Source organism: Poecilia mexicana, unplaced genomic scaffold (assembly GCF_051168715.1).
Source record: "Poecilia mexicana isolate PSO_F unplaced genomic scaffold, ASM5116871v1 scaffold_13, whole genome shotgun sequence".
Taxonomy (NCBI): Eukaryota; Metazoa; Chordata; class Actinopteri; order Cyprinodontiformes; family Poeciliidae; genus Poecilia; species Poecilia mexicana.
Genome location: NW_028263382.1, coordinates 27,805,790 through 27,829,910, shown reverse-complemented (window position 1 = coordinate 27,829,910; position 24,121 = coordinate 27,805,790). Strand labels below are relative to the sequence as shown.

General features: G+C 40.8%; 2 protein-coding genes across 3 annotated transcripts; both read right to left on the bottom strand.

Moving 5' to 3' along the window:
* Positions 1–289: 289 nt before the first annotated feature.
* trim59 (tripartite motif containing 59) lies at positions 290–6,328 on the bottom strand. 2 transcript variants are annotated; one of them, XM_088011984.1, is made up of 6 exons: positions 5,791–6,328; positions 5,416–5,459; positions 3,440–3,728; positions 3,128–3,349; positions 2,829–3,038; positions 290–1,726 (listed from the first exon to the last, which is right to left on the bottom strand). In XM_088011984.1, exons 1-6 carry the CDS (start codon positions 5,860–5,862, stop codon positions 1,112–1,114), a joined length of 1,452 nt encoding a protein of 483 aa, XP_087868110.1. In that variant the 5' UTR covers positions 5,863–6,328; the 3' UTR covers positions 290–1,111. The 2 variants fall into 2 exon arrangements, with proteins under 2 accessions (XP_087868110.1, XP_014842428.1); XM_014986942.2 differs by lacking the exon at positions 5,416–5,459 and having other exon boundaries at positions 5,791–6,323.
* Positions 6,329–7,504: 1,176 nt separating this feature from the next.
* kpna4 (karyopherin alpha 4 (importin alpha 3)) lies at positions 7,505–23,991 on the bottom strand. The gene is made up of 17 exons (XM_014986941.2): positions 23,700–23,991; positions 20,701–20,745; positions 20,483–20,572; positions 17,809–17,838; positions 17,566–17,618; positions 15,969–16,064; positions 15,588–15,673; positions 13,975–14,061; positions 13,603–13,772; positions 12,840–12,884; positions 12,614–12,745; positions 12,118–12,246; positions 11,437–11,541; positions 11,280–11,351; positions 10,192–10,354; positions 10,011–10,105; positions 7,505–9,930 (listed from the first exon to the last, which is right to left on the bottom strand). Exons 1-17 carry the CDS (start codon positions 23,766–23,768, stop codon positions 9,835–9,837), a joined length of 1,563 nt encoding a protein of 520 aa, XP_014842427.1. The 5' UTR covers positions 23,769–23,991; the 3' UTR covers positions 7,505–9,834.
* Between the last annotated feature and the right edge of the window lie 130 nt (positions 23,992–24,121).

Sequence of the window (24,121 nt, the reverse complement as noted above, 5' to 3'; positions counted from 1 at the left end):
TGGATCTTTATAGATCACGGTGGAAGGGTGATGCAATATCTAGGAATGTTAATATAGTTACTGTCGTGTTCAGTTTCTAAAATAAAAAAATATATATGAATGAATTGAGAGATTGATTGCAACAATTAAAATGTCTTTAGTTTATTTTTCTTAACCTGTAAAGATGTCTTCATATTGGACCGGCGAGATGATCTGAATGTGTCATTTATGAACTTGCACTAGCCGTCCAGTAGGTGGCAGCACATGGCGTGATAGTCTGAAATATGCAGATTTCAGTCTGATGGAAGCCTTAAAGAGGTAATTCTGCACATTTTATTGCGTTAGTTATCGAATATTTAAAACATACAAAAAAACTACAGGTTACAACAGATTTTTACAGTTTACATTTATTTTGATTCAGAGGGCTGTGTGCTGTGGTTTTGCCACATTTCAAAATCCCAGTTTGCATCAAACCAGCAAGGCGCCATGATGGACTTTGTTCTGAGGCAGGTTGTCGAGATGCACCATTTCCTTTAAAAAAAAAAAAGTGCTGGTCCTGGAGGAAATGGGAAGGCAGGAGAATTAAAGGCACAGATTGGGAGTCTCTCCTTATGTAACACATTCCTCCATTATTTGTTGTAAACAGTCTAGTGTGGTATGTTCCACATGCCTCGTGTCCCATAATGTCATGGAAAAGTCTGATGCAAGTTCCCGCTTCTTTTATTATGAGCGGAAGTAATATAATAAAAAGAAAGTAACACTTATCAAAAATGAATATTGCTACATAATGTGTGATTATAGAGTGGAACACCCAGGAAATGAACAAAAAACCTGCACATCTGCTGCTGCAGCATTTCTCCTCTTCATCTCCTAACTGTGCTGACAGGAAATGAGCAGAAGAGGTTCTGGTTAAATTAAATTCCTGTTTTGCTGAAAAGACAACAAAAAAAAACTTGCTGTTTAGGCTGGACACAACGTAGTTATGGTTTTTAAATGTTGAAACTTCAACCTGTTCATGCAAAATCGGAACAAGCAGATGTTTAGAAAGTAACAAAAGTGAGGCTGTTTTGGTTCTTTGGAACGGGGAAACGAGACTGTGCCGCGTTCAGTTTGGTTTCCAGTTCGGCCTTCCTCAGCGAGACGTCGACATTTTAAATAAAGCAGCCACCTGCTGAACGACTCGGTCTCTGAGCACAGACAGCTGCGAGCCCCACCTCTGCACTGCAGCCCCCATTGCTGCGCACTCCGCCTCCATTGTGTCCCACACGGATGTGACGAGGCTGCCGCTCAGACTCTGGGCCAGCTGACTGAGGCGGGAAAGGAGGGAGAACCCGAGCGACGCGCCTCCGACCGGGTTGGCCCACAACGCCGCCAGCAGCAGCAGCAGCAGGCCCAGCAGAGCTACGGAAGCGGTGGGCCGCAGCTGGCGCCACCGGTCCCAGGCCGCTGTGACGGGCGGCTCTGCCTCTGCTTCGGTCTCCGTCCCGATGCCACCGTCGCATCTGGTGCAGCAGCGCAGCTTGGGAACCGGCGCCTGCTCCAGGCTGCTGATGGTCACTGCGGGCCAGTTCTGCTGCAGGTAGGCTGCTGCGCGCGGCGTCACCGACAGGTTGATCCCGGAGGGCAGCGGGGTTCTGATGAACTTCTCCACCCGATCTCTGAACTGATGGACTTTCTCCAAAAACACCAGGGGGGAGTCTTCCTCCTCCACAGACGACCCCAGAGACACCAGGTCCAGCTGCTCCTCCTGAGACCAGCCAACCAATTAAAGCAACACAGAACCATTAAAAACAAAAAATAAAATGAAAAGTGGATGATTTGATTTATTATCAGTGTAAAATTTAGATGTTCTGACTCTCTAAACTCTTCTTGGCAGCTCTCATAGAAATGTGTAACAAGCACTAAAATAAATACGTCTCTCATTGCATTTTCCTAATCATTGGCAAATGCAACATTATTTTTTATTCATTTTCAACTTTTGTCTGAACAATACCGTATTTAAAAATCTGTGTGATTTTTATAGTTTTTATGATTTTTAATATTTCATGTATTTAAAAGGCCACTTTTAATCATCCATCCATTAATCTAAATTATACATTGGCAAGTACGGTGGAGGATCTGTGATGCTGAGGACCATTTTCTCCTTGTTAGAGGGCACTCCATCATGATCCATGTGAATATTCCAAAGATATATGGCCCAAATGAACACCGAAATGATTCATCAAACTTAAATCAACTTTATTTGTTGACCTTCTCCGTCCACATAACCTGTGGGGTCAATCTGCAGACACGAGAGGTCCCAGAGTCTCAATAAATGCACCATTTGTTTAGTTAAGAAAACATTTTTAACGTAGGACTGTTTTCCTACTATGATCAAATTATGGGTTTGATAAAAGATTCCTTTACTTTAATTGCTAGATGATACAAAAAGTAATTATAATAATAACAAAAATGTCCTCCTACTGACCACAAACTGCATCTCCATCTTCTAGGCCAGTCACCAGAATAAAATTATGCTGGACGATAAATTGTCACAGAAATTATTGTGATAAACGATATTGTTGTTTCCAGACCATTTTGAAGTGATACGCCGATAATGACATAGTGGAGGTTCGCTTAAACTCTAATTTACTTCACTCTGGCACTTTTATATATCCACACTAAAAAACAATAAAGAAAATTAAAACCCACTTATAACCAAAACTATAAGTAAAATGAATTAGGATGTCTTTGAACAAAGTTGCGCAACAAACAACGTTAACCATCAGAATGAAAATGATCGCGCTCTTAACTTTAATTTGTCATGAAATTAACCAACTGACTGCTCGTTGTGGCAGGGCTTTACCCACCTGGAGCTCCTTGACTCTGTGGATGAGGGGGTCGTAGGTCACGGCCACCTCTGCAGCAGCCTCGCTCAGAGCCTCCAGGTATTCCTGCTTCTTCCTGGCCAGCACCTCCTCTAAAGACACGAAAAACTGGTTGACCTCCTGCCGGTCCTGCCTCAGCAGAGCGTCGCAGCGCGCCTTCTCCTGCTCAAGCTGCTCCCCCAGCTCACACACCTGAAACACGGCGGGACGGCGTTACGGTTTAGCCTCTCTCCCCCACAGACAACCAGAGGGCCGCTCTAGCGCCCCCCGACGCCTCCCACCTGACTCCACTTCTGCTCCGAGAGCCTGGCCAGCAGCAGCGCCGGGGTTGGTTTTTCCCTGACAAAGGCCGCCTGCAGGTCGTCTATGGGGTGACCGTGGTGCTGGCCGACGGTCAGGCACAGGCCGCAGATCAGCTGCCGGTCCTGGATGCAGTACATGTTGAGCGGCTGCCTGCAGTGCTCCTGGCAGGACGGCGCCCGCGGCTCGCTGTCCCTCTGGTACTGAAACGGCAAGGCACAAATCGGCGTGAATATTTGTCGTTTCTTTTGTTTTTTTTTTAGTTTGAAATTCTCACCCCGAACGCGTCTCACCTTCTCGACGATGGCTCGCAGAGACACGTTGGACGGGAGCGCGTCCACGCCGCTCGGCGGCAGCTCCACCACGCTGCGGCAGTGGGGACATTTTATGGGCAGGCGCAGCGGGCGCCAGATGGAGTAGTTGGTGGACACCTGCAGCAGGTTCTCCAAGCAGCTCTTGCAGAAGGTGTGGGAGCACGGCAGGACGCGCGGGTCGGAGAACAGCGAGTAGCACACGGAGCAGGTCAGGTCCTCCTCCAGGCTGTCCATCGCTGGAGGCGGACGGGACGCCGCGGGGTCGCACCTGCCGGGAGGAATTCAAGAACTCGATGTGTGATTGGAGGAAAAAGAAAAACGTAAAAGGTAAAATCAGTAGAATCTGAGTTTGGGCGCAATTTAAAACACGTGTCATACAAAGCTGACAATCACAATAAAAAGAAGAAAAAAGAAAATCAAAATGTGCTGCTTCGTAAAACAACAGTGAGAATGTTGAGTAGGTTTTGGCTCGGTTCTGATTTTTACTGGTAAAATGAAAACAACAAAACAGTGTCACTTCCGTCGCCAAAAGTGATTTTCTTTTTCTTTCGCCTAAATTGCTTGGGCCATTACTTTAGGAAGGTGATGATTTTCACAATGGCTGACCCTGTAAGCATTTCTCCCTTAACTGCAGTAACCTTTAAAGTTTCTTAACTGGGTTTTAAGTGCAGTGTTTTATTATTTTCAATCATAAAAACTTCTGTTTTGGCACATTTACCCTTACTCTGCTTGACTTTTTGAGATTTTCAGGTTTCAAACATGTTTTTTTTTTTAGATTTCAGAACGTTAACTAGGCTATATTATTTTAATATCCTTCCACACTTTTTACATGCGGTACTGTGCAGAACATTAAGTCATCCTTATGTTTGTAACATTTATAAACTGTCTCATTCTGATATTGCTCAAGGACTTTGGATGTTTCTGCCTCTCAGGTATTAGCACCTGGCCAGATTTAGCGGGTGTGTTTTTTTTTTTTATCTTTCTTGTTTGCTGAGCTGCTGAGGGGTTGGGCCCGTGTTGTCGTTACACATACCAGACATCTTCTAGCAACAGAGCAATTTTAAATGGCAGCTACAACAGATGAGATGTTATATCAACATTTTAAACAAAGGTCCAGTTTTGAAACTGGCCCATATCCATCCTTTGCAGTGCGTCAGCTGGCTGACTGAAGACGACTTTACTTTTTATGCATAAACGCTTTTTTTGTTCCTAGAGGGAAAAAAAGCACAGGTGGAAACAAAAGGGAAATGACCTTTATGAGAAGCATTTACTTTGAGCCCAGTACATATTTAGACAGGGATTTTTATGTTTTGTTTGTTTGTCTTCGTTTGCTAAGCTGCTCATTGAATCCTTCATTAACCGACCAGTCACAGATGTTGCCAGACATCTTCTAGAACCAATTTTAAATGGGATACTTTCAGGCTTTTCCAGGTATACTTATGGAAATATGTATTATTGTTTTAGCTCAATCTATGAACAACATTAAAAATAGATATAAGGTAGTATTTTAGCTCCAACAATTTCTAAAAAAAGAAATTGACATGGGGTCTTTCTGTATCTTCTCCCTATGCAAATGTTTTTTTTTTCTCCTGGGTACTCTGGATTCCTCACACTGTTCAAAAATATGATTGTTAGCTTAACTGGTCTCTCCAGATCATTAGCTGTGTGTGTCTCTAGGTTGCTTGTAACTTATTGATCCAGGCATTCAGAGATTAGATTACAAAAGAGAAAATTAAATGAAAATGTGCAGCTAAGCCTCACCACATTCACCAGTTTGTTCCTGGGAATATTTGGCTTTAGCAACAAGAAGGCAGCCGAAAACACTTAGCTCATATTACCTCGATCAGTTATGTTGTTTAGTGTCTCCTCTTGTTACGGCCAGCAGCTACAGTGACAATAAAAGGCCCAGTGCCAGCTCCCACCACCCCAAAAACAACACACACCCCAACAAACACCGGACTGATCTGAACAGCTGGCAGGAGTCCAGCTGTGGATAAATCTGCGTTATAACCAAAGCTTTGTTCAACATTAATCGCATTTTCAGGATAGCCTTTATAGCCACATCTTTATTTCTCACAAACTTCCTTTACACCACAGTTTAAAGCTATTTACATAAAAGATATTGCTTTTTTTTCCTTCTTAACCACACTGTTAATTCCCACCAGTAACCCTTTGCGGATAATTAGAAACACTTCTAATTATCCGCAAAACTGCATACGTTAACTTATTTCAGGTTTGTGATTAGTCAGCTAAATCACCCCGTGGTCTACAGCTTGGTAACGAAATGTGAATAATATAGAAATGTTTTAGGAGAAAACATTCACACTTACCCTATTTTCAGTGGAAAGTGTCCACAACTGCTGTTCCTTTCCTCTTCCTTCTCGTGCTGCTTTCATGCACATCTAGTAAACTTGCATTTCCAAAATAGAGAGGTCGTAACACGGAAGCAGCGTTAACATCCAAAACCAAGTAATTGTATTTTTAACGTGAAAAAAAAAAAAACTAGCTCACGTATAAAACGTTTCTCAAGTTTTCGGAGCGTACTGAAAACAACAAAGGCATCAATTTAGAGGTACATTATGTTGTTCCTTGAATAATATGCTGCATTTATTTTGCCTCGGTAGTCAGAGCTAATCTTTGTGGCGTTTCGGGTGCGCACCAATGCATTCATCTTCACGTTATTCTTTCAATCACAAAACAAATGCAGTCAAGTTGTACAATTCTATGTCATTTGACGGGACACAATCCTTTTAAAACGAGCCAAATTTCAGAATATCACCTCCCTCCCTCTTGGAACTCGGAACGTCCCATTTTCGATTACATATTGAACGGAGCATACGTTTCTTACCGTGTCCATTTTTTATTTTCGATAATGCGCATGCGGATTAACGGTCAATCGGCCAGTTTAGCCAATCAGGGAGCGTCTCGTCTCGTTTGAAACTATGTTTTAGTTGGAAACTAGCGGTGGCACTATGCTATGTGAAGAAGCCTATCCATTAAGAATCTTTACTTGGATATGTATTATGGAGATAAAAGTCACAAAGTATGTTAAGAATTTCTACGTCAATTGCATTATTTTCTGAAAACGTTCCCCCCTCCGCAGTTTCCATTTATCATGATTCCCATTTAGGAACCAGAATAAATGTGACAAAACGAGCCATGATCAAACTTTAAGTCGAAACATTGACCTGTTCGTGGAACTTGAATAATGTGCAGAATTAATGTCATTAATGTTGTCTTTGGTGCACATCATGCTAGGTACTGAAGGTTCAATGTTCCAAACATATTCTGATTGCAGCCATCAGAATATGGCGGCTGATTACTCAGCCGACATGTGCTCAGGTTTGTCCCCCACTCTTATTTAACAAAAGCTGTAAAATTAATGTACAGCACTTAAAGCTGCAGTATGCAACTTTTTTTTTTTTTTTTTACGTTTATGAAAACTGTCACTAGGTCATGGCAGAATAACATCAAACAGAATACGTGGGGGAAGGCAAAAAAACGGAGCTCCTCTACCTCCTACCTTTAATCCTACTGTGATCTGCAGATTTATAAATCTCCCAGTCAAAACACAGCCAATCAAGAAGAGGATCTAAGTGTCAGTCATGCTTGTGTACATGTTGCTCAGAACAGACTTTGTCATTTAACTGCACATATAAAATGTACATGTTGAGTGAAATTTAGTTGCAAGACGCCAATAATAAAAATGGAGAGCCTGTGAGTGGGGTATACACAATAATGATTGACAGCAGGAAGACCCTCGTGAGTGATTGGTTGTTTCTGACAAAGCCGTGCATTTCTACAAATGGCCGTAGAACAGGAAGAAAGCAGAGAAGCTGGATTTTTTTTTTCAGATTATCTGTCACATACCTAACAGTCACAAAGTGACAGTTTTAACAAATATGTAAAAAAAGGTTTTTTATATATAAATTACAATCTATATGTGTAAAATGGCAACGCACGCAGGTTCAAATTGTTACGGAACGAGATTAATCTAGATTTTTCACAAAGAGAGCACACACACACACACACTCAGTCTCTCACTTTGGGTTTCACTATTTATTTTTATGAAGACAACCTGTCCTTTAACCTTCATTTCTCCCTGGGAAAAAAAAAAAGGTTTTTAGGCTTTCTCCATTCTTTCAGGTCATCATTTTAAGATTTGAAACCACTTTGCTAACAAGGAATGCTGCAAAAAAAAAAAAAATATACCCCTATGTTCAACAGAAGGTTTATGAGCACAATGTATAATCATTACTACAGTGTTTGAAGTTAACAAAAAACAAAACAAACAAAAAAAAAACAGAAGAGGTTAAGCTTGTACATTTAGCTTGTAGAAGAGCAAAAAGGGGTAAAGGGAGAGGACTCTGCAAGGTACTTAAGTTACAGCAAACTTGTTCATGGGTTTATTTATTATTCAGGTAAACCCGCTTTGAACAGCTCCAGTCTGACACATGGGACACCTTTGACCTTTTGAGAGGAGCGAGGTTAAATCCCCTCTAAGTCAAGCTGAGATACATCAGCAGATTCGTCAACTGCTGCTCCTGAAATAAAGTAATTATATTCTCAAATAGCACTAAAAAGTATAATTAGATCACTTTAGAAAGACAACAAAGACTGTGGCTGAGTGATGCATAATGTAAAGCGGTCGGCGGCGGGTCAGAGCCCACCAACTCACCCAGGCCTCACTTTGCAGTACATGTGCAAAACCATACAGATTATTTAGTAAATTTGACAATAGTGAGCAGAAAGGAGGGTGGGGCGTGGGGGAAGGGGGTGGGCAAAGGGACACATGTAACATTTAAGCACAGTATTACTCAAAATGAAAATTTCACTGTATTCACAGCCTAAGGAAACTAAAATTACCCTAAAAATAACTGTGCTAGGTACATGCAAGGGTTATGATTCACAATCCTACGAGACGTGACCATCGATTTGTTCTCCCGTGGCGGTGCTCAAAAGCTGTGGTGACAGCACTCCGAAGCGGTGATCTACGCTGTGAAATGAAGAAAAGGTGAGAAGGTTACAGGAGGATCTGGTTGGTTCACGGGTTTCACAGCATCAAGCTCACGTCTGGCGTTCAGGTGGAAGGATGGAATAAGACGGTCGTCGTCATTCACCTTTACAGAAAAGCGGTGGAACTAAAAGCTGAAAATTAATTTTAAAAAAAAGAAAAAGAAAAGAGGAACACACTGGAGGCAAAAAGAAAAGCCCAAAAGCATCTTAATTCGATGCGCTGCTGCTGCTGCTCCTCCACGCTTCCCAGAAACAATGTCCAGTGTCAATTAATACTAAATAATAATTCTGAACAAAAAACAAATATTAATCTTTGTGATGATTTATTTTTTCCATTTTCCAAAGTTCTTTGAGGATCGGCCTCGTTCAGAAGGCAGAAATTATTTTTCCTGCGACCTTTGCGGTACTGTGTTGCGTTTCTCTTCAAGATGTCGTCGGTTTTTTTGTCTTTTTTCCACCTCCGCATGCGCTCTCATCCAGACACGCGCACTTTCCCAGTCACGCCCGCACACACACAACTCATCCGTCCATTCTCTCGCACACGCGATACGTTCAGTCGGACTCCTGGCCCCGCCCATTCTAGGAGAGGTGGGTGAGGGGGCAGCGGGGTGGGAGGGGCTTGAGGATGGTCGCCCAATCAGAGGGCGTTCTCGTTAGGAGATGAACCTGGCTCCTCTGCGCTGAGTCCAGACATTCATACACAATGAGTCCATTCACACTCGTGTCTGATAGACGTGGCCGATTGGTTGGGGTGAGAGGGGCTAGGTGGCGCCCTCTCGTGGCGGAGGGGGGGGGGGAATTGCAGAATTGTGATGATTTGTTTCATCTCTGTTCATAATTATATTCATTTCTGCTTTTTTCTCGAGATATTTCAAGATGTCTTGATTTCCTATTGGTAAGTGTCCACGGTTCCCATCCACATCCAAGGTTTGTTTTTTCTTTTCTTTCCGTCGTTTGAAGTTTTCCCGGAAGTCGACGGCGGCGGCTCCGATAAAAACAGAAGTTACGTCAGCGTGTCTTCTCAACGCAATCGATGTAGATGTTTTGCTTCTTTTAGATTTTTTTTCCACTGTTTTTTTAAATTTATTTATTTATTTGCAACATGTAGCCACTCATTCTCACTCGCACCCACTCGCCATCTCAAACTTCATTTGGGCTGGTTTCCCCCTGGAATGCCAAATGAAATCCACATATTTTTCTCTCTCAGATAAGATGCAGCCATGGATCCCACGAGCCAAGCACAATGGATCGAATTTCTCACACTCGCTCTCTCTCGCTCTTTCTCTCCTAATTGGTTTATGTTGAACAGGGTGCTGCATCGCGAACAAAACTCCAGAATAAACCCCCCAGGGTGACGTCTAGAACTGGAACCCCTTGGCTGGCACGTTGGCTGCGTTGAAGCCGAAAGTCCCGCCTTGGATGGCGTCTGGGACCAGGCTGGTGTCTTCGTCAATCTGAACAAGCAACAGAGAAACGGAGCGTCAGCAGCGGAAAGAAAAAAAAAAAAAAAAAAAAAAGAGCTTTTGTTACTTACATCATCGGATGAGAAGTACTGATCTATTATTTCATATGCCAATTTGTAGATATCTTCATTTTCATGATTTTGCAGAAGCTCAATTTTTTCCAGCCCTGCGAAACATAAAAGGTCAAAGGTGATCCCGCGTTTAAAATGAAAACAAAAGCCGTGCAGAGACGACGGCGGCGGCTGAACGTACCTCCGCATTCCTCAATGAGATTGGCAATAGTTTCCGCCTCGTCGTCGGCCATTTTCAGGATGTTACTGAGGCCGTCGAGAACGACCTGCACGACCTGAGCGTCCTTAACTGTGAGCAGGTTGCAGAACGGAGGGATCACCTGCATCTCTATGAGGTGGGCCACCTGTGGGACGACACATTTCAGACGAGGAATAAGTCTTTGTATGCGAAGAACTCATTTATATTCACTTTCAAAGTGTATTATGGCAACTACAATATTTATATTTATCAATAACTTTTTCAAACACACAGGTGCATCTAAAAATGTTTAGTTACCACAATTGGGTGTACATGTCTTCCTTCCACTCAACTTTCCATTAATATATACAAAATTAGTACTGTGCACCATCTTTTTCAGCGTTGACCCAAGCGTGTCCTGCATGTGATTGCGTACATGTGTCACATCCAGCCCTACATAAATACTTTAGTTGCTATCTAGAGTCTAGAGAGTATCTGGGCCATACTAAGAAAAAATAAACAAAATTACAAAAATAAAGTCGGAATATTACAAACCTAAACTCGTACGAACATAAAGTCGAAACAGTATGAGAATAAAGCCGTAGTAATATGAGAGTGAAGTCATAAAATTACTACAAGTCACAATATTATGAAAATAAAGTCCATCATATGACTTCATTCTCAGAATTGTTTTTTTAACATCTTTTTTATGCAGATAAAGCTATAATATTTGAAGTTTGTTAATAGGTAGTTTCATTCTGCCACAACTGGCCCTTTACAGACATTCATGATCTTAAAATCGGTGACAACCCCTGATACAGGCCATAACATAATTTAAATAATTCTTATTGGTACAAGGCATTCAGATTTTCTGAGAAAAACTGTATGCTATAATCAAAGTTAATTGATAAAACTGCTTAAATTACAGAATGAACGTATGTGTTTTCTGTAAAATTAACTTTTTTTTTTTTTAACTCAACAGAGAAACACACCAGGCTGTCAAACCAGCTTTGCATCAATGAGAGCCTGTAGGTGTTTTGTTAAAGAAAAATCAACAGGGACAAGCATCAACATGAGCAACGACATTTTACCTGATCTTTCCTCCCACTTATCGTCAGGTTACTGATGGCCCAGGCTGCTTCTTTCTGAGTCCCAAAGTCACCCTGAAATGAATAGATTCAACATAAGCACCGTATTTTATTTTTTATTTAAAATTGTCTTCCCAACAACAAAGCAAACGATCCGCACCTTGTCGAGCAGGTGGATGATCATGGGAACCAGCTTTGCATCAATGACGGCCTGCACCTGCTGCTGGTTGCCTGCTGTGATGTTGGACAGGAACCACACTGCCTCCTACAGGACAAGGAGTTCAAATACAGGAATGAATCCTGACAGACTGGTCACATGCTACTTATAAACTGTTCAAAGGCTTGCAAAAAAATTAAAACTCATAAAAAGTGTTTATGAGGTGGATCAGAATCCAGAGGTCAACCCAGATGAGTTGACCTCTGGTTGAGACGAGCGTGCTTGTGGGTGGGGAGTTGGGTGATTTGAGGCTCTAATCATCGTCCAGTCACAAACGGGGCCTCGTTTTTTTACTGACTGGTCTCAGATGCACTCCGATATCAGCAGAGATTTCTCAGCACCCTTTTCTCCTCCGACCCGTGAGAACACACATTCACTCTGACACACACAGCTAAACCCCACCCACCCTGATCTGTCACTGACTACAGTGGCCGGGCTTCTTCGCCGTCTTCATCCTCACGAATCTTCCTGCTGGCTAGTCTACTGGCTATCTAATACTACTCCCCAACCTCTCACACATGACAATCACACCTGCACAAAGTCTCAGATTTCATCACTTACATACCAAAGGTGGAGTTTTTCCAACGATTGTCGGTGTGGCGTGAAAACGAGACAGGTTTTTACCTTGTTGATCTTCTCTTTGGGGTGAGTGAGGAGCGATGGGAAGTGGCTGAGGGCGTCACAGTTGAGGACCACCTGCGTCTGCTCGTCTGTCCCGGTCACTATGTTACCGACGGCCCTCAGCGCAGCGGTCTGGATGTGGAGAGGAACCGGAAAACACAAACTTACAGGATGAGGAGGTGTGAAAGTAGTCGCAGTGAGAACAGAAGTAAAGTTGCTGCAAAGTTTTTTTAAGAAGCAGAAATAACTGTTCAGATCTGACTAATGTTGGAGTTTCTAGTGAATAAAGAACAACCCAACACTTTGTGAACAGAATGCTTCTATTTAAGTAGTTATGATACAGCAGCTGATTTTTCGCCCGACAGCCAAACATCCCAAATGTATAAGGAGTGTGCATCATGTTCCAGGCAGCAGCAGGGGGCGCCGTCTGTCAGCGCTGTGCCTAGGATTGGTACATGGTACATGGTAGACTCTAAACCGTCTTGGTTCTTCTTCATACCTGAACTTTAACTTCATGATGACTGAGCAGCGGTACCAGGTGAGGAACGATGCTAGAGTCGATGACCATTTGGATCTGCTCGTTCCCAGCATCCGTCAGGTAAGACAGAGCCCAGACAGTATCCACCAAGATCTGGAAAGAATAAAAAATAGATGATTTTTCTATGCTGCTCTTCTGATCTGTAATGGTTTAGAAAAAAATAAATAAATACTAATTTGTTACTTACACTGACGTCAGTGTGGTGGATCAGCACACAGAGAGCAGGCAGGATCTGGGAATAAGTAACGCTTTGATTATAACTTCACCAGGTGATTAAAATAAATTAATCATAATCACAACTCAATCTTTTCACGTGAAGCTGTGGTGTCCTTTAAAGGACTGAGACCTGCAGATAAACCAGTTAGGAGCTCTTGCAACATAAATAAAAATATTCACCATTTGCAGGGTCTCTGAGATAAAACAGATATTACCCAAAAAAAACTTCCACAAAAAATAATGTCGTCCTGATAAGCAACAAAATAATTGTGCCTATAAACACACTAAGGTTGGGTGATAACGGTTATATCAATTTATCAAATTTTCCCATTTTTGAAGATTTAATTTTTGGAAAAATTGGATTTTTACTCATTCATAAATTCCTTGGGTCTCCATAGTTCAGAGTGATGTTAGTTCACCCAAAAATTGCCATTTTGTTTGACAAGCATTCAAGTTGACTCAAAGGAAAAATGATCGAAATAAAAGCCGGTTTTTAAGATATTTTCTGTCATTTATATATATATTTATTTTTTAAAGGAAAAAAGTGAGGGAAAAAATTTGATTAAAATCAGAAATCAAATTTGGTATTAAAAAAAAAAAAGGTCAGATTTTATTTTTAAGTGACATCACTCGGCCCGAATTCATATTTTATCTCCACACACACACACACACACACACACACACACACACACACACACACACACACACACACACACACACACACACACACACACCTCTTGGATCGTCTCCATCGGAGGTGGGGGGTCCTTGTGGCGGCACAGGTTGACCATGACCCAGGTGACGTTGCGGAGGAAGGTGATGGGGATGGAGGGGCTGATGAAGGACAGCAGGGGCTTGACCACTCCCAAGCTAATCACATAGTCTCTGCACTGTGGGCCGTCACCTGAATACATGTACAGGAACCACAATGAGTTAAAAAAACAAACAAAAAAACACATGCAGGCAGGTTGCTTTGGTTTGGACGAGCACAACGACACGGCTTGGAAACGCTGCACCTTCTGACATCCTTTGTCAAATATAAAATGCGTGTTTTCTCATCATAATCTTTGTGAACAGAGAACAGGATGAAGTCAGCGGTTACTCACCGATGATGTTTCCCAGGGCCCAGACGGCCTGTTCACACACATTCTGGTGAGGAGAGTGGAGCAGCCTCAAGAACAGCGGCACGGCGTCTTCACAAAACAAACAGATTGTGATGAAGACAGAAGTCTGAGTACACAAGTCTTTACACAGACATGCCAAAGCAAAAAGTATATTCTAGCTTAATTCAGAAGATGTAAGTCTTGTTTATATAGTTGTAGGTCTGCAGAGGAGAACCGAACGGCTAATAAACACACGTCTACTTCAGGTTGGGTTCAATATCTTTTGAAAGTTCTGCTTAAAAGAGCCGTTACTTTATCATTCACACCTCAGAGTAGCTTCTGGCAAGTTAAACACTTCAAACAGGCTGCTTGAAACCAAGTATATGGTTTAGACATGCAATCATTATCTAACGAGCCGCCTGCAGTGTTTCAACATCAGATTTTCCCATTGGATTCACTCGGAACCGCAGGCCAATCCAGCACTAATAACCCCACCAGCATCGTTAACATGGTGCTACCTGCAGAGCTGTGACATGATAAGAAAAAGCTAAACTCTTCAGGTAAAAATTTATGAGGTTCCTTTTAAAAATTAATCCATGCAGTAGGTTTCGGTATCCAAAGATAAACTCATCCATTAGGCCAGGAATCAAATCTATGAGCCATATTTTGAAAATTACTACATATTTTCCAGGGTTTCTCCAAGTTTTGGGAAGTCAATAGAAGATATTAAGACCCTTTAAAGCCCACACAGTTTCTTAATTCAGAAAACGAATTAGTTTGCATATTATATTGAAATCACTTAACAAGTTAAGCCAGGTTCATATGATTTTGTTTTAACTCATCTTTCATGTGTCACCATGATATTTACACTTGGGGTTGCTTAATTTTAACTTCTAAGTATATAAAGTAAACTTCACAGCAAATACAGACAGTGGGGTTTGGTTTAGGAGTAAATATTAAATCTCTATTTTATCATGACCAAGAAGCTCATAGTGGGTGATATTTTAATGTTTGAATTATAATGTTTTGACCTCAATTCTCTAAACCGGAATTAAACCATTTTCATCTTCAGAGCAAAAACTTATTTGCATCTCTATTCAGGAAGCAACTGAATTTGTTAAAAAGTCAGTGTGGAAAATATGGAGATATCAAAAAAAGAGAAAAGGTAAAGATTTACAAATAATATAACTAAACTGAAGGTTATAAGATCCTGCAGAAAATCTGCTTTTTATGCAGTTTCTAGAAATGAAACGAATCGTGGAAATAACAGTTGGTCAAAAGCTTCAGGGTGACAAATTATTAAAAGATAAACCCTCTGTTCATTTTTGTTTGGAAACCTAATTTCCAAACAGCAACAATCCCAAAAATCTCTCAACTACGTTAGATATGGGTGGGATATCACTTTTAGAGCGTAATTAGCAGAGTTTAAAAAAAAAAAATAAAAATCTGTCATACCGTTTCTACAAATATCAGTATAAATACTGTGATTTTCCTTCTACCCTGGGAGAATTAAAAACACAGACAAACTTTCTCCGGGTCGTTCCTATTGTTCATCCGAACAAATCAAACAATGTGGAAATAAAAGGATTTGATGTCTGTGGCAGAGTTGAACTTACTGGACTGAACCACAGCTTGGGTTTGCTCTGAAGTACCAGACGCGATGTTGGTTAGAGCCCAGGCTGCTTCAAACTGCAGAGACGGGCTGCAGGGGAACAAGATGGACCGATTGATGAGGTGGGACTAGGTAGCAGAGTTCGACAATATCAGCAGGATGATTAGTCGCTGACTTTCTTTGGAAAAACTAGAACACTTTTACATAACAGCAGAACTGTTCGGATGAGTCAGACGAAATCTAAGCAGCTCATCTGCATAACACTGAACAGGACCAAGGAATGAGGCTAACTTTGACTATAATTAACACAAACTTGGAGGGAAGGAAAATAAAGTGTGAGTCATTACTGCAGGCAGATGCGCAGACAGAAAAGCAGCTAGCTTACTTGTCATCTCTGTCCAGGCAGTGCACCAGGATGGGAAGGATCCCAGACTTAATCAGGTCATCTATGGGAGGATTACGGTCACTGGACAACAGCTTCCTGTGAAATTACAAACAGGGTTTATGCAGGTTTCACATTCAATACTTTTTCAGATCATTAGGAATTGAAAATAAGTCTTTTATCACAACATAAATGTACAAAAGAAAATGGAAAACACATAAATAATTTGGGTTGGTAAGAAAAGTGAGCCAATGGTGAAGACGATCATCCTCCAGCCGACTGATAAATGTAGATTTACATTTATCCAAAGTGGCTGTAAAGAAGCTAGCTAGCTCTACCTTTGCTTTCCTTTAGCTAGCAAGGGTTTATTAGCAGATAGTTTATCGATAGCCTCAACTGTTTCAAGTTGAGTCTGAGCGCAAGTCAAAGTATTAAAAAATTTTAAAAAATAAAATTACAGCTTTAAAGCAGCTTAAATGCATAAATTTAAGCTGCTTTAAAACTTTTTAAGAAAGCGCAGACGTCCTGCATAAAGCAAACATCACAACAGAGAAATGGCTACCAGAATCATCAGGGTTGATCACTTTTCCAGGAAAACTTGGGTTTAGCAAATGTTTCGTCCTGATTTAACCCAAGACACTCTGACATGGTGACTAGTTCTGCTGGCAGATTAGCTCACTTTTTAACATGGGAAACTGTCTTGTTTTTGTGAAATAATCTGCCTGCAGTTTCATACATTTAAAAAAATCAATATTAAGGAATTATTTATTAAAAACAAGCTTCTATTTTTGCTAAAAAGTTACCTGTAAGTTAGTTTTGTCTCATTTCAATTGTACCAAGATATTGGTAGTAGAAACGAGACTAAAACTACTTGGTAAGACTTTGTGTTTTTGCAGTGCGGTCAAAGTTAACAGCATTTCTGAAACCCATCTGTTCTGTTAGACTGTTTATGAGCTCTGTTTTTAGAACTCAAAACAACAAAACCAAATAATCAACAGCACAGCATTATAGAAAAGAAAAACGAAAAACTCCTGAAACGTGAAGGAGATTGATCTGATTATGAATTTTGGCAGCTTTCCGCTCCGCTTCTAAAGGGCGACATGAGAGAAATGCATGGCCTTTTCCAGCATCCATTAAACAGATGAGTCTGACTGCTGGGTTGGGAAAAACTATCAGGCTCTGAGACTGCAACACTGAAACACTATTTTACAAGAAGCCAATCAGCCATAACCAAAAGGCTTGCTGAAAATAAAAGCGATGGCGTCCAAGTGCAGAATCAGCAGCTTATAAATACACCTGCGTGGCAGATGTGAATCATTGTTACAGTCGAGCAAAAACTCTTTTTACATGGCAAACAAACCCTCAGCAGGATGATCAGTGAAGTTAAATGGCTGCAAAGTCCTGCTTGTTTTTATCTATAATGTGCAACATGTGACTTTTTAGACCAAACATCAACTGAACAGAAACCTAAATCCTCAAATATCTTCATTTAGTTTTCAGACTGCTTTGGTAAAAATATATTACTGTGTAATCATACAAGAATAATTTAATGATATGCTAACGGTAGAAATGTAAACAGACATGAGCTGCGTTTCCTTACCTGGCAGCCTGAACAGCACTCAGCTGGATGCCCTGGTTATCACTGGTGGCATTCTGCAAGTCAACATAGCAACTATATGAGCAGTACTGCATTTAAAAGAAATAAATACATCAATTTAAAAGACACAATACAATTTCCTACTGGAACTGATTTGAACCGTTTTAAAATATCCCAACGTTGCTGCATGTTTAAAAATGCCTGACTGAAAAACCCAGAAATGAATTTAAAATATTGAAAACTTACTTGTACTATTGTTTCAAGAGAGGTGTTTTGCTGCAAAAGAAGATTACAGAGATTAGCTTCAGAAGAGATGTAAAATAAAACGTGTTAAACATTAAACACCAGAATAAGAGGGAAGCTTGAAAGGTCGTCATGGTGCGTTTAATGACAAATAGTGAACAAAGAAGGCCTCTTGACGTTTTGCATATTATAACCTAATGAGGAGCACAGAGGGCCAATGATGTAGCAGGCCATGCTTTACAGCGGCCTACAAGACGAATGCATAACAAACACATCACTGACGTTTTGCTTCAACGGATGTTTTCTACACCAAACTTCACCAAATGCAGGGCACCTTAATCGTCCTTTTTATAGAGTTTCTACAGGTTTTACCAAGTCAATTTTAAGACTTTTTAATGCCTTTTCAAGACTTATGGATTGAATTTAAGACCTATATCTCCACAGAAATGTACAAACTTCTTCCAGTCAACTAGTGACAAATTTGCACTTACTCGTGATAAACCCACAAAGCTAGCTAGGGTTTATTAGCAGCTAGTTAGCGGTAGCCTCAACCGTCTTGAGTCATAGCAAGAAATTAAGACGTCTTAGTGCGACCCAAACGTTTGCCTGACGGAAAACTCCAGCGAGGAAAAAAAAATATATATAAAATATATGAGATTAAATAGTTCTGTTATTGCTAAATTTAAGAATCGTGATTAAAGTATTTAAGGTCAACTTTTTAAAAATTAATTTGAGACATTTTAGAGGCCTTAATTTTAATGCATGAACTTAACACTTTTTAAGGCTGCGGGGATACTCAGCTTTTATCACCCACTGACCTCGACTTCTCTCTTTTAGATCAGATTGCTGCCATCTGACAGAGTTCTAGGATCCATTCACACCCCAATTTTACACAAACTTGTTTCCATTTCTACTCTGCCTACCCATATAACAAAAATACTGCTGAAAATCAGTTTATTTCTGCTGGTAGTTAAGTATTCCTGAGGAATTATGATGGTGACTATAAAATGATCAAAAGTCACCAGTGATTTCATCTAGAAATATGACGTTGTCTGAGGATTCATGTTAGACCCTTGTTCACTTATTGGGATTATGTTTCCCGTTTGAGTCACTAAACTCTTATGTTTGAACTCGTTAAATCAGACTATGTGCAGAAGATAGATATAATATTTTATATTACTGGTTTTTGGCGTGCAAATGAAACGTCCTCAAGTCAGATTGGTCATTTGAAACCATTACTTCAAACAGACAATGCGCTAAGAGATTCAGGTAAACACAACAACCTTTTTAAGACCGTCAACACTGAAATTTGAGACCTGTGTCTTAAATTTATAGTAGTAGTGACAAGCCTTTTAGCACAGAATGAAAACAGCATCGTACGAGTTGACAACAGAAGTGAGCCAATGGAGAAGATGAACATTATCCAGCCAAAAGGTGCTAAATTTACACTTTACCTGTGATATATTTACATTTTACAAAAGCTAACCAGCGGCTTGTTAGCCGAAGCCGCAACCACCTTAAGTCACAGAACGCAATGATTATGTTTGCAGGTGACTCAAGTGTTTGCCTGGCAGAAAAGTTCCATGAAGCAAAAAAACCAAACAAAAAAAGAGAAGATTTGTGAATAAAAACAAATGTGTCAGAAAAAATAACCCAGGCATTACTGTAGACGCCTTTCAACATTCCCACAGCAGGGACAAGGCCCCTCTAAAGCCTCTCACCGAGTCTGACCAGTGGGCTTTTGCTGATATACTGCCAAAAGCAGCCTTCAGCACCGTAAAGTAGTTACAGTGATTGACTCTCAACAGCTGAGTGGACATTTTAATCCCACAATGCCACCAAACCCAGAGACCTTTACTGAAGGGGGGAGTCCTGATCGATCTCCCCCCTCCCCCGCCCCCCGTGACATTTTTAGTGTGCAACACAGACCGCTCTGATGTTCGCCCCGACTGCATGTTCTGAAAGACGGCCACGGACGGTTTTATGATGCAAGAGCAAAATTAGGGCTGCGCAATATTTTTTAAAAACTGTAAGATAGACATAATTGGCGAAAACTGTCACAATTATCTCCATTTTCCTCTCTCTTCTCTTCTTCACCCCACTACTCAGCTCAGTCACTTCAATCTTCAATCTGTACTGATTGTGCAGCTAAATCCCCTTCATCTGGCCAAATATACCATTGGCATGCAGTAGTAATGCATGTGACTTAAAATATTATAGCTGGCTAAATATTGCTGCCTTTGTGATTCCTTTTGATGCTGCAAAAATGATAGAAATTCGATACATTGCACAACCCTAGTACAAATGAATACTATTTGGTGAAAATAATCCCTAAAAACAGCATACAGTGAATAGTTCAAGTTCTGATGGTAAACTTAACACCCAAAACAGGAAAACTGATTATTAATACCTATGATTTCAGTCTGTTTTTATAGACCATTCACAACGTCCACAAAGGAATAATTTGTGAACAAGAAGGACGAGGTTGGCTACACTTTACACTTTGATTACGTCGGTAAATCTCATGAGATTATCTCTGAACAGTGATGTATTCTCAAAGTACCAAATAAGCCTCACATGAGCAGCACAAATTCAAATATTAAGACAAAAATTGCTGAGTGGATTTTTAGACGACGACCAGACTGAAAACAGAGAAATAAAAAATAAAAAAATGTACCGATCTGAAATCTCCATCAACATCGGAGTCCTCGCACACGTCTTCGTGGGGAACGTTCCTCCTCTTCAGGAGGTGCTCATCTCTTTTGTGCTGCGGCGAAAGGAACAGAGTAAGTACTTAATAAAAACTCTGAAATATTTATAAGGTCTCAGATTAGACACAGAAAACTGTGTAACTGGGTAGTTTTAGTTGGCGATACAATAAGACCGAGAGATTACCTTTCTGAGCTCCACCACTACCTCGGTCCTCTGTCGTCTCATGGTCTGCAGAAAACATGTGAACATTAGACTGCAAGAAGAATCTCAACCAATAAAAGTCAAAATGATACAAAATCACTGATCGTACAGCAAAGTTAAACTCTACAGCTGGACACTGCATACGAAGCCATAATGTACAGTCTGACCTATTGCAACTTGAGACGGGATATTTTCACTTAGTAAATATTTTCATCTGCAATAACAGATGAATTTCTATGATTTAGACACGACTCCACTGCAAAGACTGAACGAGTCTAAAATACGTATTGACAACAGTTGTCAATTAATATTTAGCCAGTGCAAACGTAAATAAAGCATATTGAGGTTTTTAATAGTTTTATGTATCTATGGTTTAAAGTTTTCTTCATGTGAAGCAAGAGAAACCAAAACGGTGATGGGAACTTTCCTCGACTGCATGGAACTACAGGAACAGCTCGAGAAATTTGATTATTGTGAACATTTTAAATTTGTCGACACTCTTTTCAGAAAGTCTAACTCTAAAATTAGAAACAGGAATGTTAGGCTTCTGAAAACTATGTTCTCTTCGATGCATTCATTATATTAATGGGGCTCCGCTTGCATGAATTTACTGCATCAGTGCGGCATGGCATGGAGGCGATCAGCCTGTGGTTCTGCTGAGCTGTGATGGCAGCCCAGAGAAATGCAAACTTTATTTTCATCTAAAAACAGAACTTTGGACCCCTGAGCAACAGTCCAGTTCTTTTTCTCCTCAGACCAGGAGAAACGCTCCTGACGTTTGTCTTTGGTTCAGAATTGGCGTGGCATGAGGAATATGATGTTTGTAGCCCATGTGGGATTTGTCTCTTTATCCCCCCGAATTATGGAGTAGATTTGGATTTTTAAAAAAATCATCCAAGCTGTAGTTATCCTTGTTGGTGATGCACCTTTACCTTCCATAAGTTTTCCTTTCACTCAGCTTTCTATGAAATTAATATGCTTTACTTTTCACAGTAAGTTTTTGACAGTGAACTTTGGATTTTCACTGTCTGTATGGTATAACCATTAAAAATCATAAGAAATAAAGGCTTTGCATATTTCACTTTATGTGTAGTGAATCAATATAATAAATAAGTTTGGTAAGAAGTGGGCTGCAGGCTGACTACTCATGCAAATACCTGGACTAATTCACAACCTAGCATCAGTTTAGTATATTGGTGTCACTCTGTAATTAGTAACTTTTGAGTGTTTATTATAAAATTTTGCTTATTTTTGTTTAATTCTACACATAAATACCAAAATATATAAACATTACAATAACTGTAATAATTAGTATGTTGTTTATAGCAATAGTAGGAAAAATTATTGCTTTTCTGCTTTAACTAAAATCGGTAATACAATGTTGCACATTTTATTACAAACTTTGGTGGAAAAGCATACGAGTGTGAAGCTGGGATATCATCCCTGAAGGATATGAAAGTCTATATTTTGAGTCTTCTCATGTTTCTTCAGTCGGTCGTGGCAGACGGACACGCGCTCACACTGAACCGATTCTGTAAGACGTTTCTTCACGTTTAAAGAATCGTTCCTTTCCAGCACTGCCAACAGTTTGCTCAACTCAACAGACCCGCCACATGCTTCCACTGGAGAATAGTTTGCCTCAAAGACAATGATGGCAATGATCTAATCAACTGAAATGCTGATTAAATCATTAATCAGGATGATTTTTCACTAAACTACATTTTAAACCAAAATGGCCTGCACTGTACTTCAGCAAGGATTGATTAGGGGTGTAGGTATTGAATTTTAATCTGCATATGAGAAGACTGCATTTTATTATTTCCCGACATCATTTCTGAATCTGAATTGGACCTGTTTTATTTCAAGTTGTGTGAATTTCAGAACAATCATAATTGATCTGGTGTTTCACTTGTGGCCAGAATTAAATTTAGTCATGTGTGTCTAAACACAGGGCCACTTATACATTTAATGGGATTTAAATGACCAGATAGAGTTTTGGTTGGTGACCAGGTGCTTGCTCAGAGATAAAGGGCGTGTTCAGCATTTACATACCTCAATGTATAGTTGCTACCACGCTAAAAGACGACATGACCCCTAAGCCCCGTCTCACTGACAGAAAGTAGTTGTCAAACAAGATGTATGAGTATTTCGGAATCATACACACCACCAGTGAGCCGATCTAGACGAATATCGACACCCACCGGCCTCCATGAGACCCTGACACGCCGAGCTGACTGTAAATCACCTGGCTATGTATTGATCCGACAACAGCTAGCATGTTTAGCTTTCATCTGTCAATCATTCCAACTGAAAAAAAGTAGATATTTGGGATTTAAGCGCACGCAATTTAAACACGTAGTCAAAACGTAATTATTTACACCGACTTTACAGCAACGTAACAGGGCAGCTAAGAAGCTAACTGGTTTCCGCCATTGTTTTTGATTATCGGGACGGGGGATGGGTGGAACTGCAGCTACTACCAAGCTAAGCAGGTTAGCCTGCTGCAGTGCTAAAATGACGTTAATCTGCTGTCATGCCAACAAAGCTATAAGGGGAATACTTCTATTCCAGTAGATAAAACATTTACATTTACTGTATATACTTTTAGTTATATGGGTTACATATGACACCGAGCAAAAAGGAATCGGGAAATGATATGCTTCAGTTGAGCTAGCATGCCCCCAGCGGGCCTAGCTCACCCAGCGGACGCTTTTCTGACATGTTTAACAAGCAGCGCGGTCTGCTGGGATAACGAAACCAAAAACCCAAACGTGGAGACCTCCACGGCGAGGCCAGCCGTCTCCACTGGGTTATAAGTGAAGGCCCCGACCGGGTTCAGGCACCAGAGTTCCCCGATGAGTGGGAATTAGAAACGACGTCACAGCGGAGTAGAGAGGCGAACGGTGGCCGTGAACGCAGCAGCGTTGGCGGCGGCAGCGCCGACCGTAAGCGGAGACTCCTATCAGCGGCACAACTTTTACCTCCAAATCTCGACCCTTATTCTTGAAATTCTTCAGCCGCTGGTTGTCCAGTTTCTCGTTGTCAGCCATGTTAGCGCTTCTGGGTAACGTTGAATAGAGTTAGGCTCTTGAATTTAGCTGGTGAGCTACCCCCTTTTCTGGTTCTCTTTTCGTAGCCTTTCGTTAGCTGACTATTTTCTACTGCTGCTGTCCGCGGTGCATACTGGGAATGCCGGGTGGTGGAGGGCAGCCTCGCTCTGGCGTAGAGGAAGGGTGGGGAAATCCCCCTCACTCTCATTGGTCTCTCTGCTCACGTCTGGGCGGTGGGAGCGCCACACCTTACTACCTTATGGGTAATGCCCACGCAATCATATATATATATATATATATATATATATATATATATATATATATATATATATATAAAATATAAAAGACAAGGA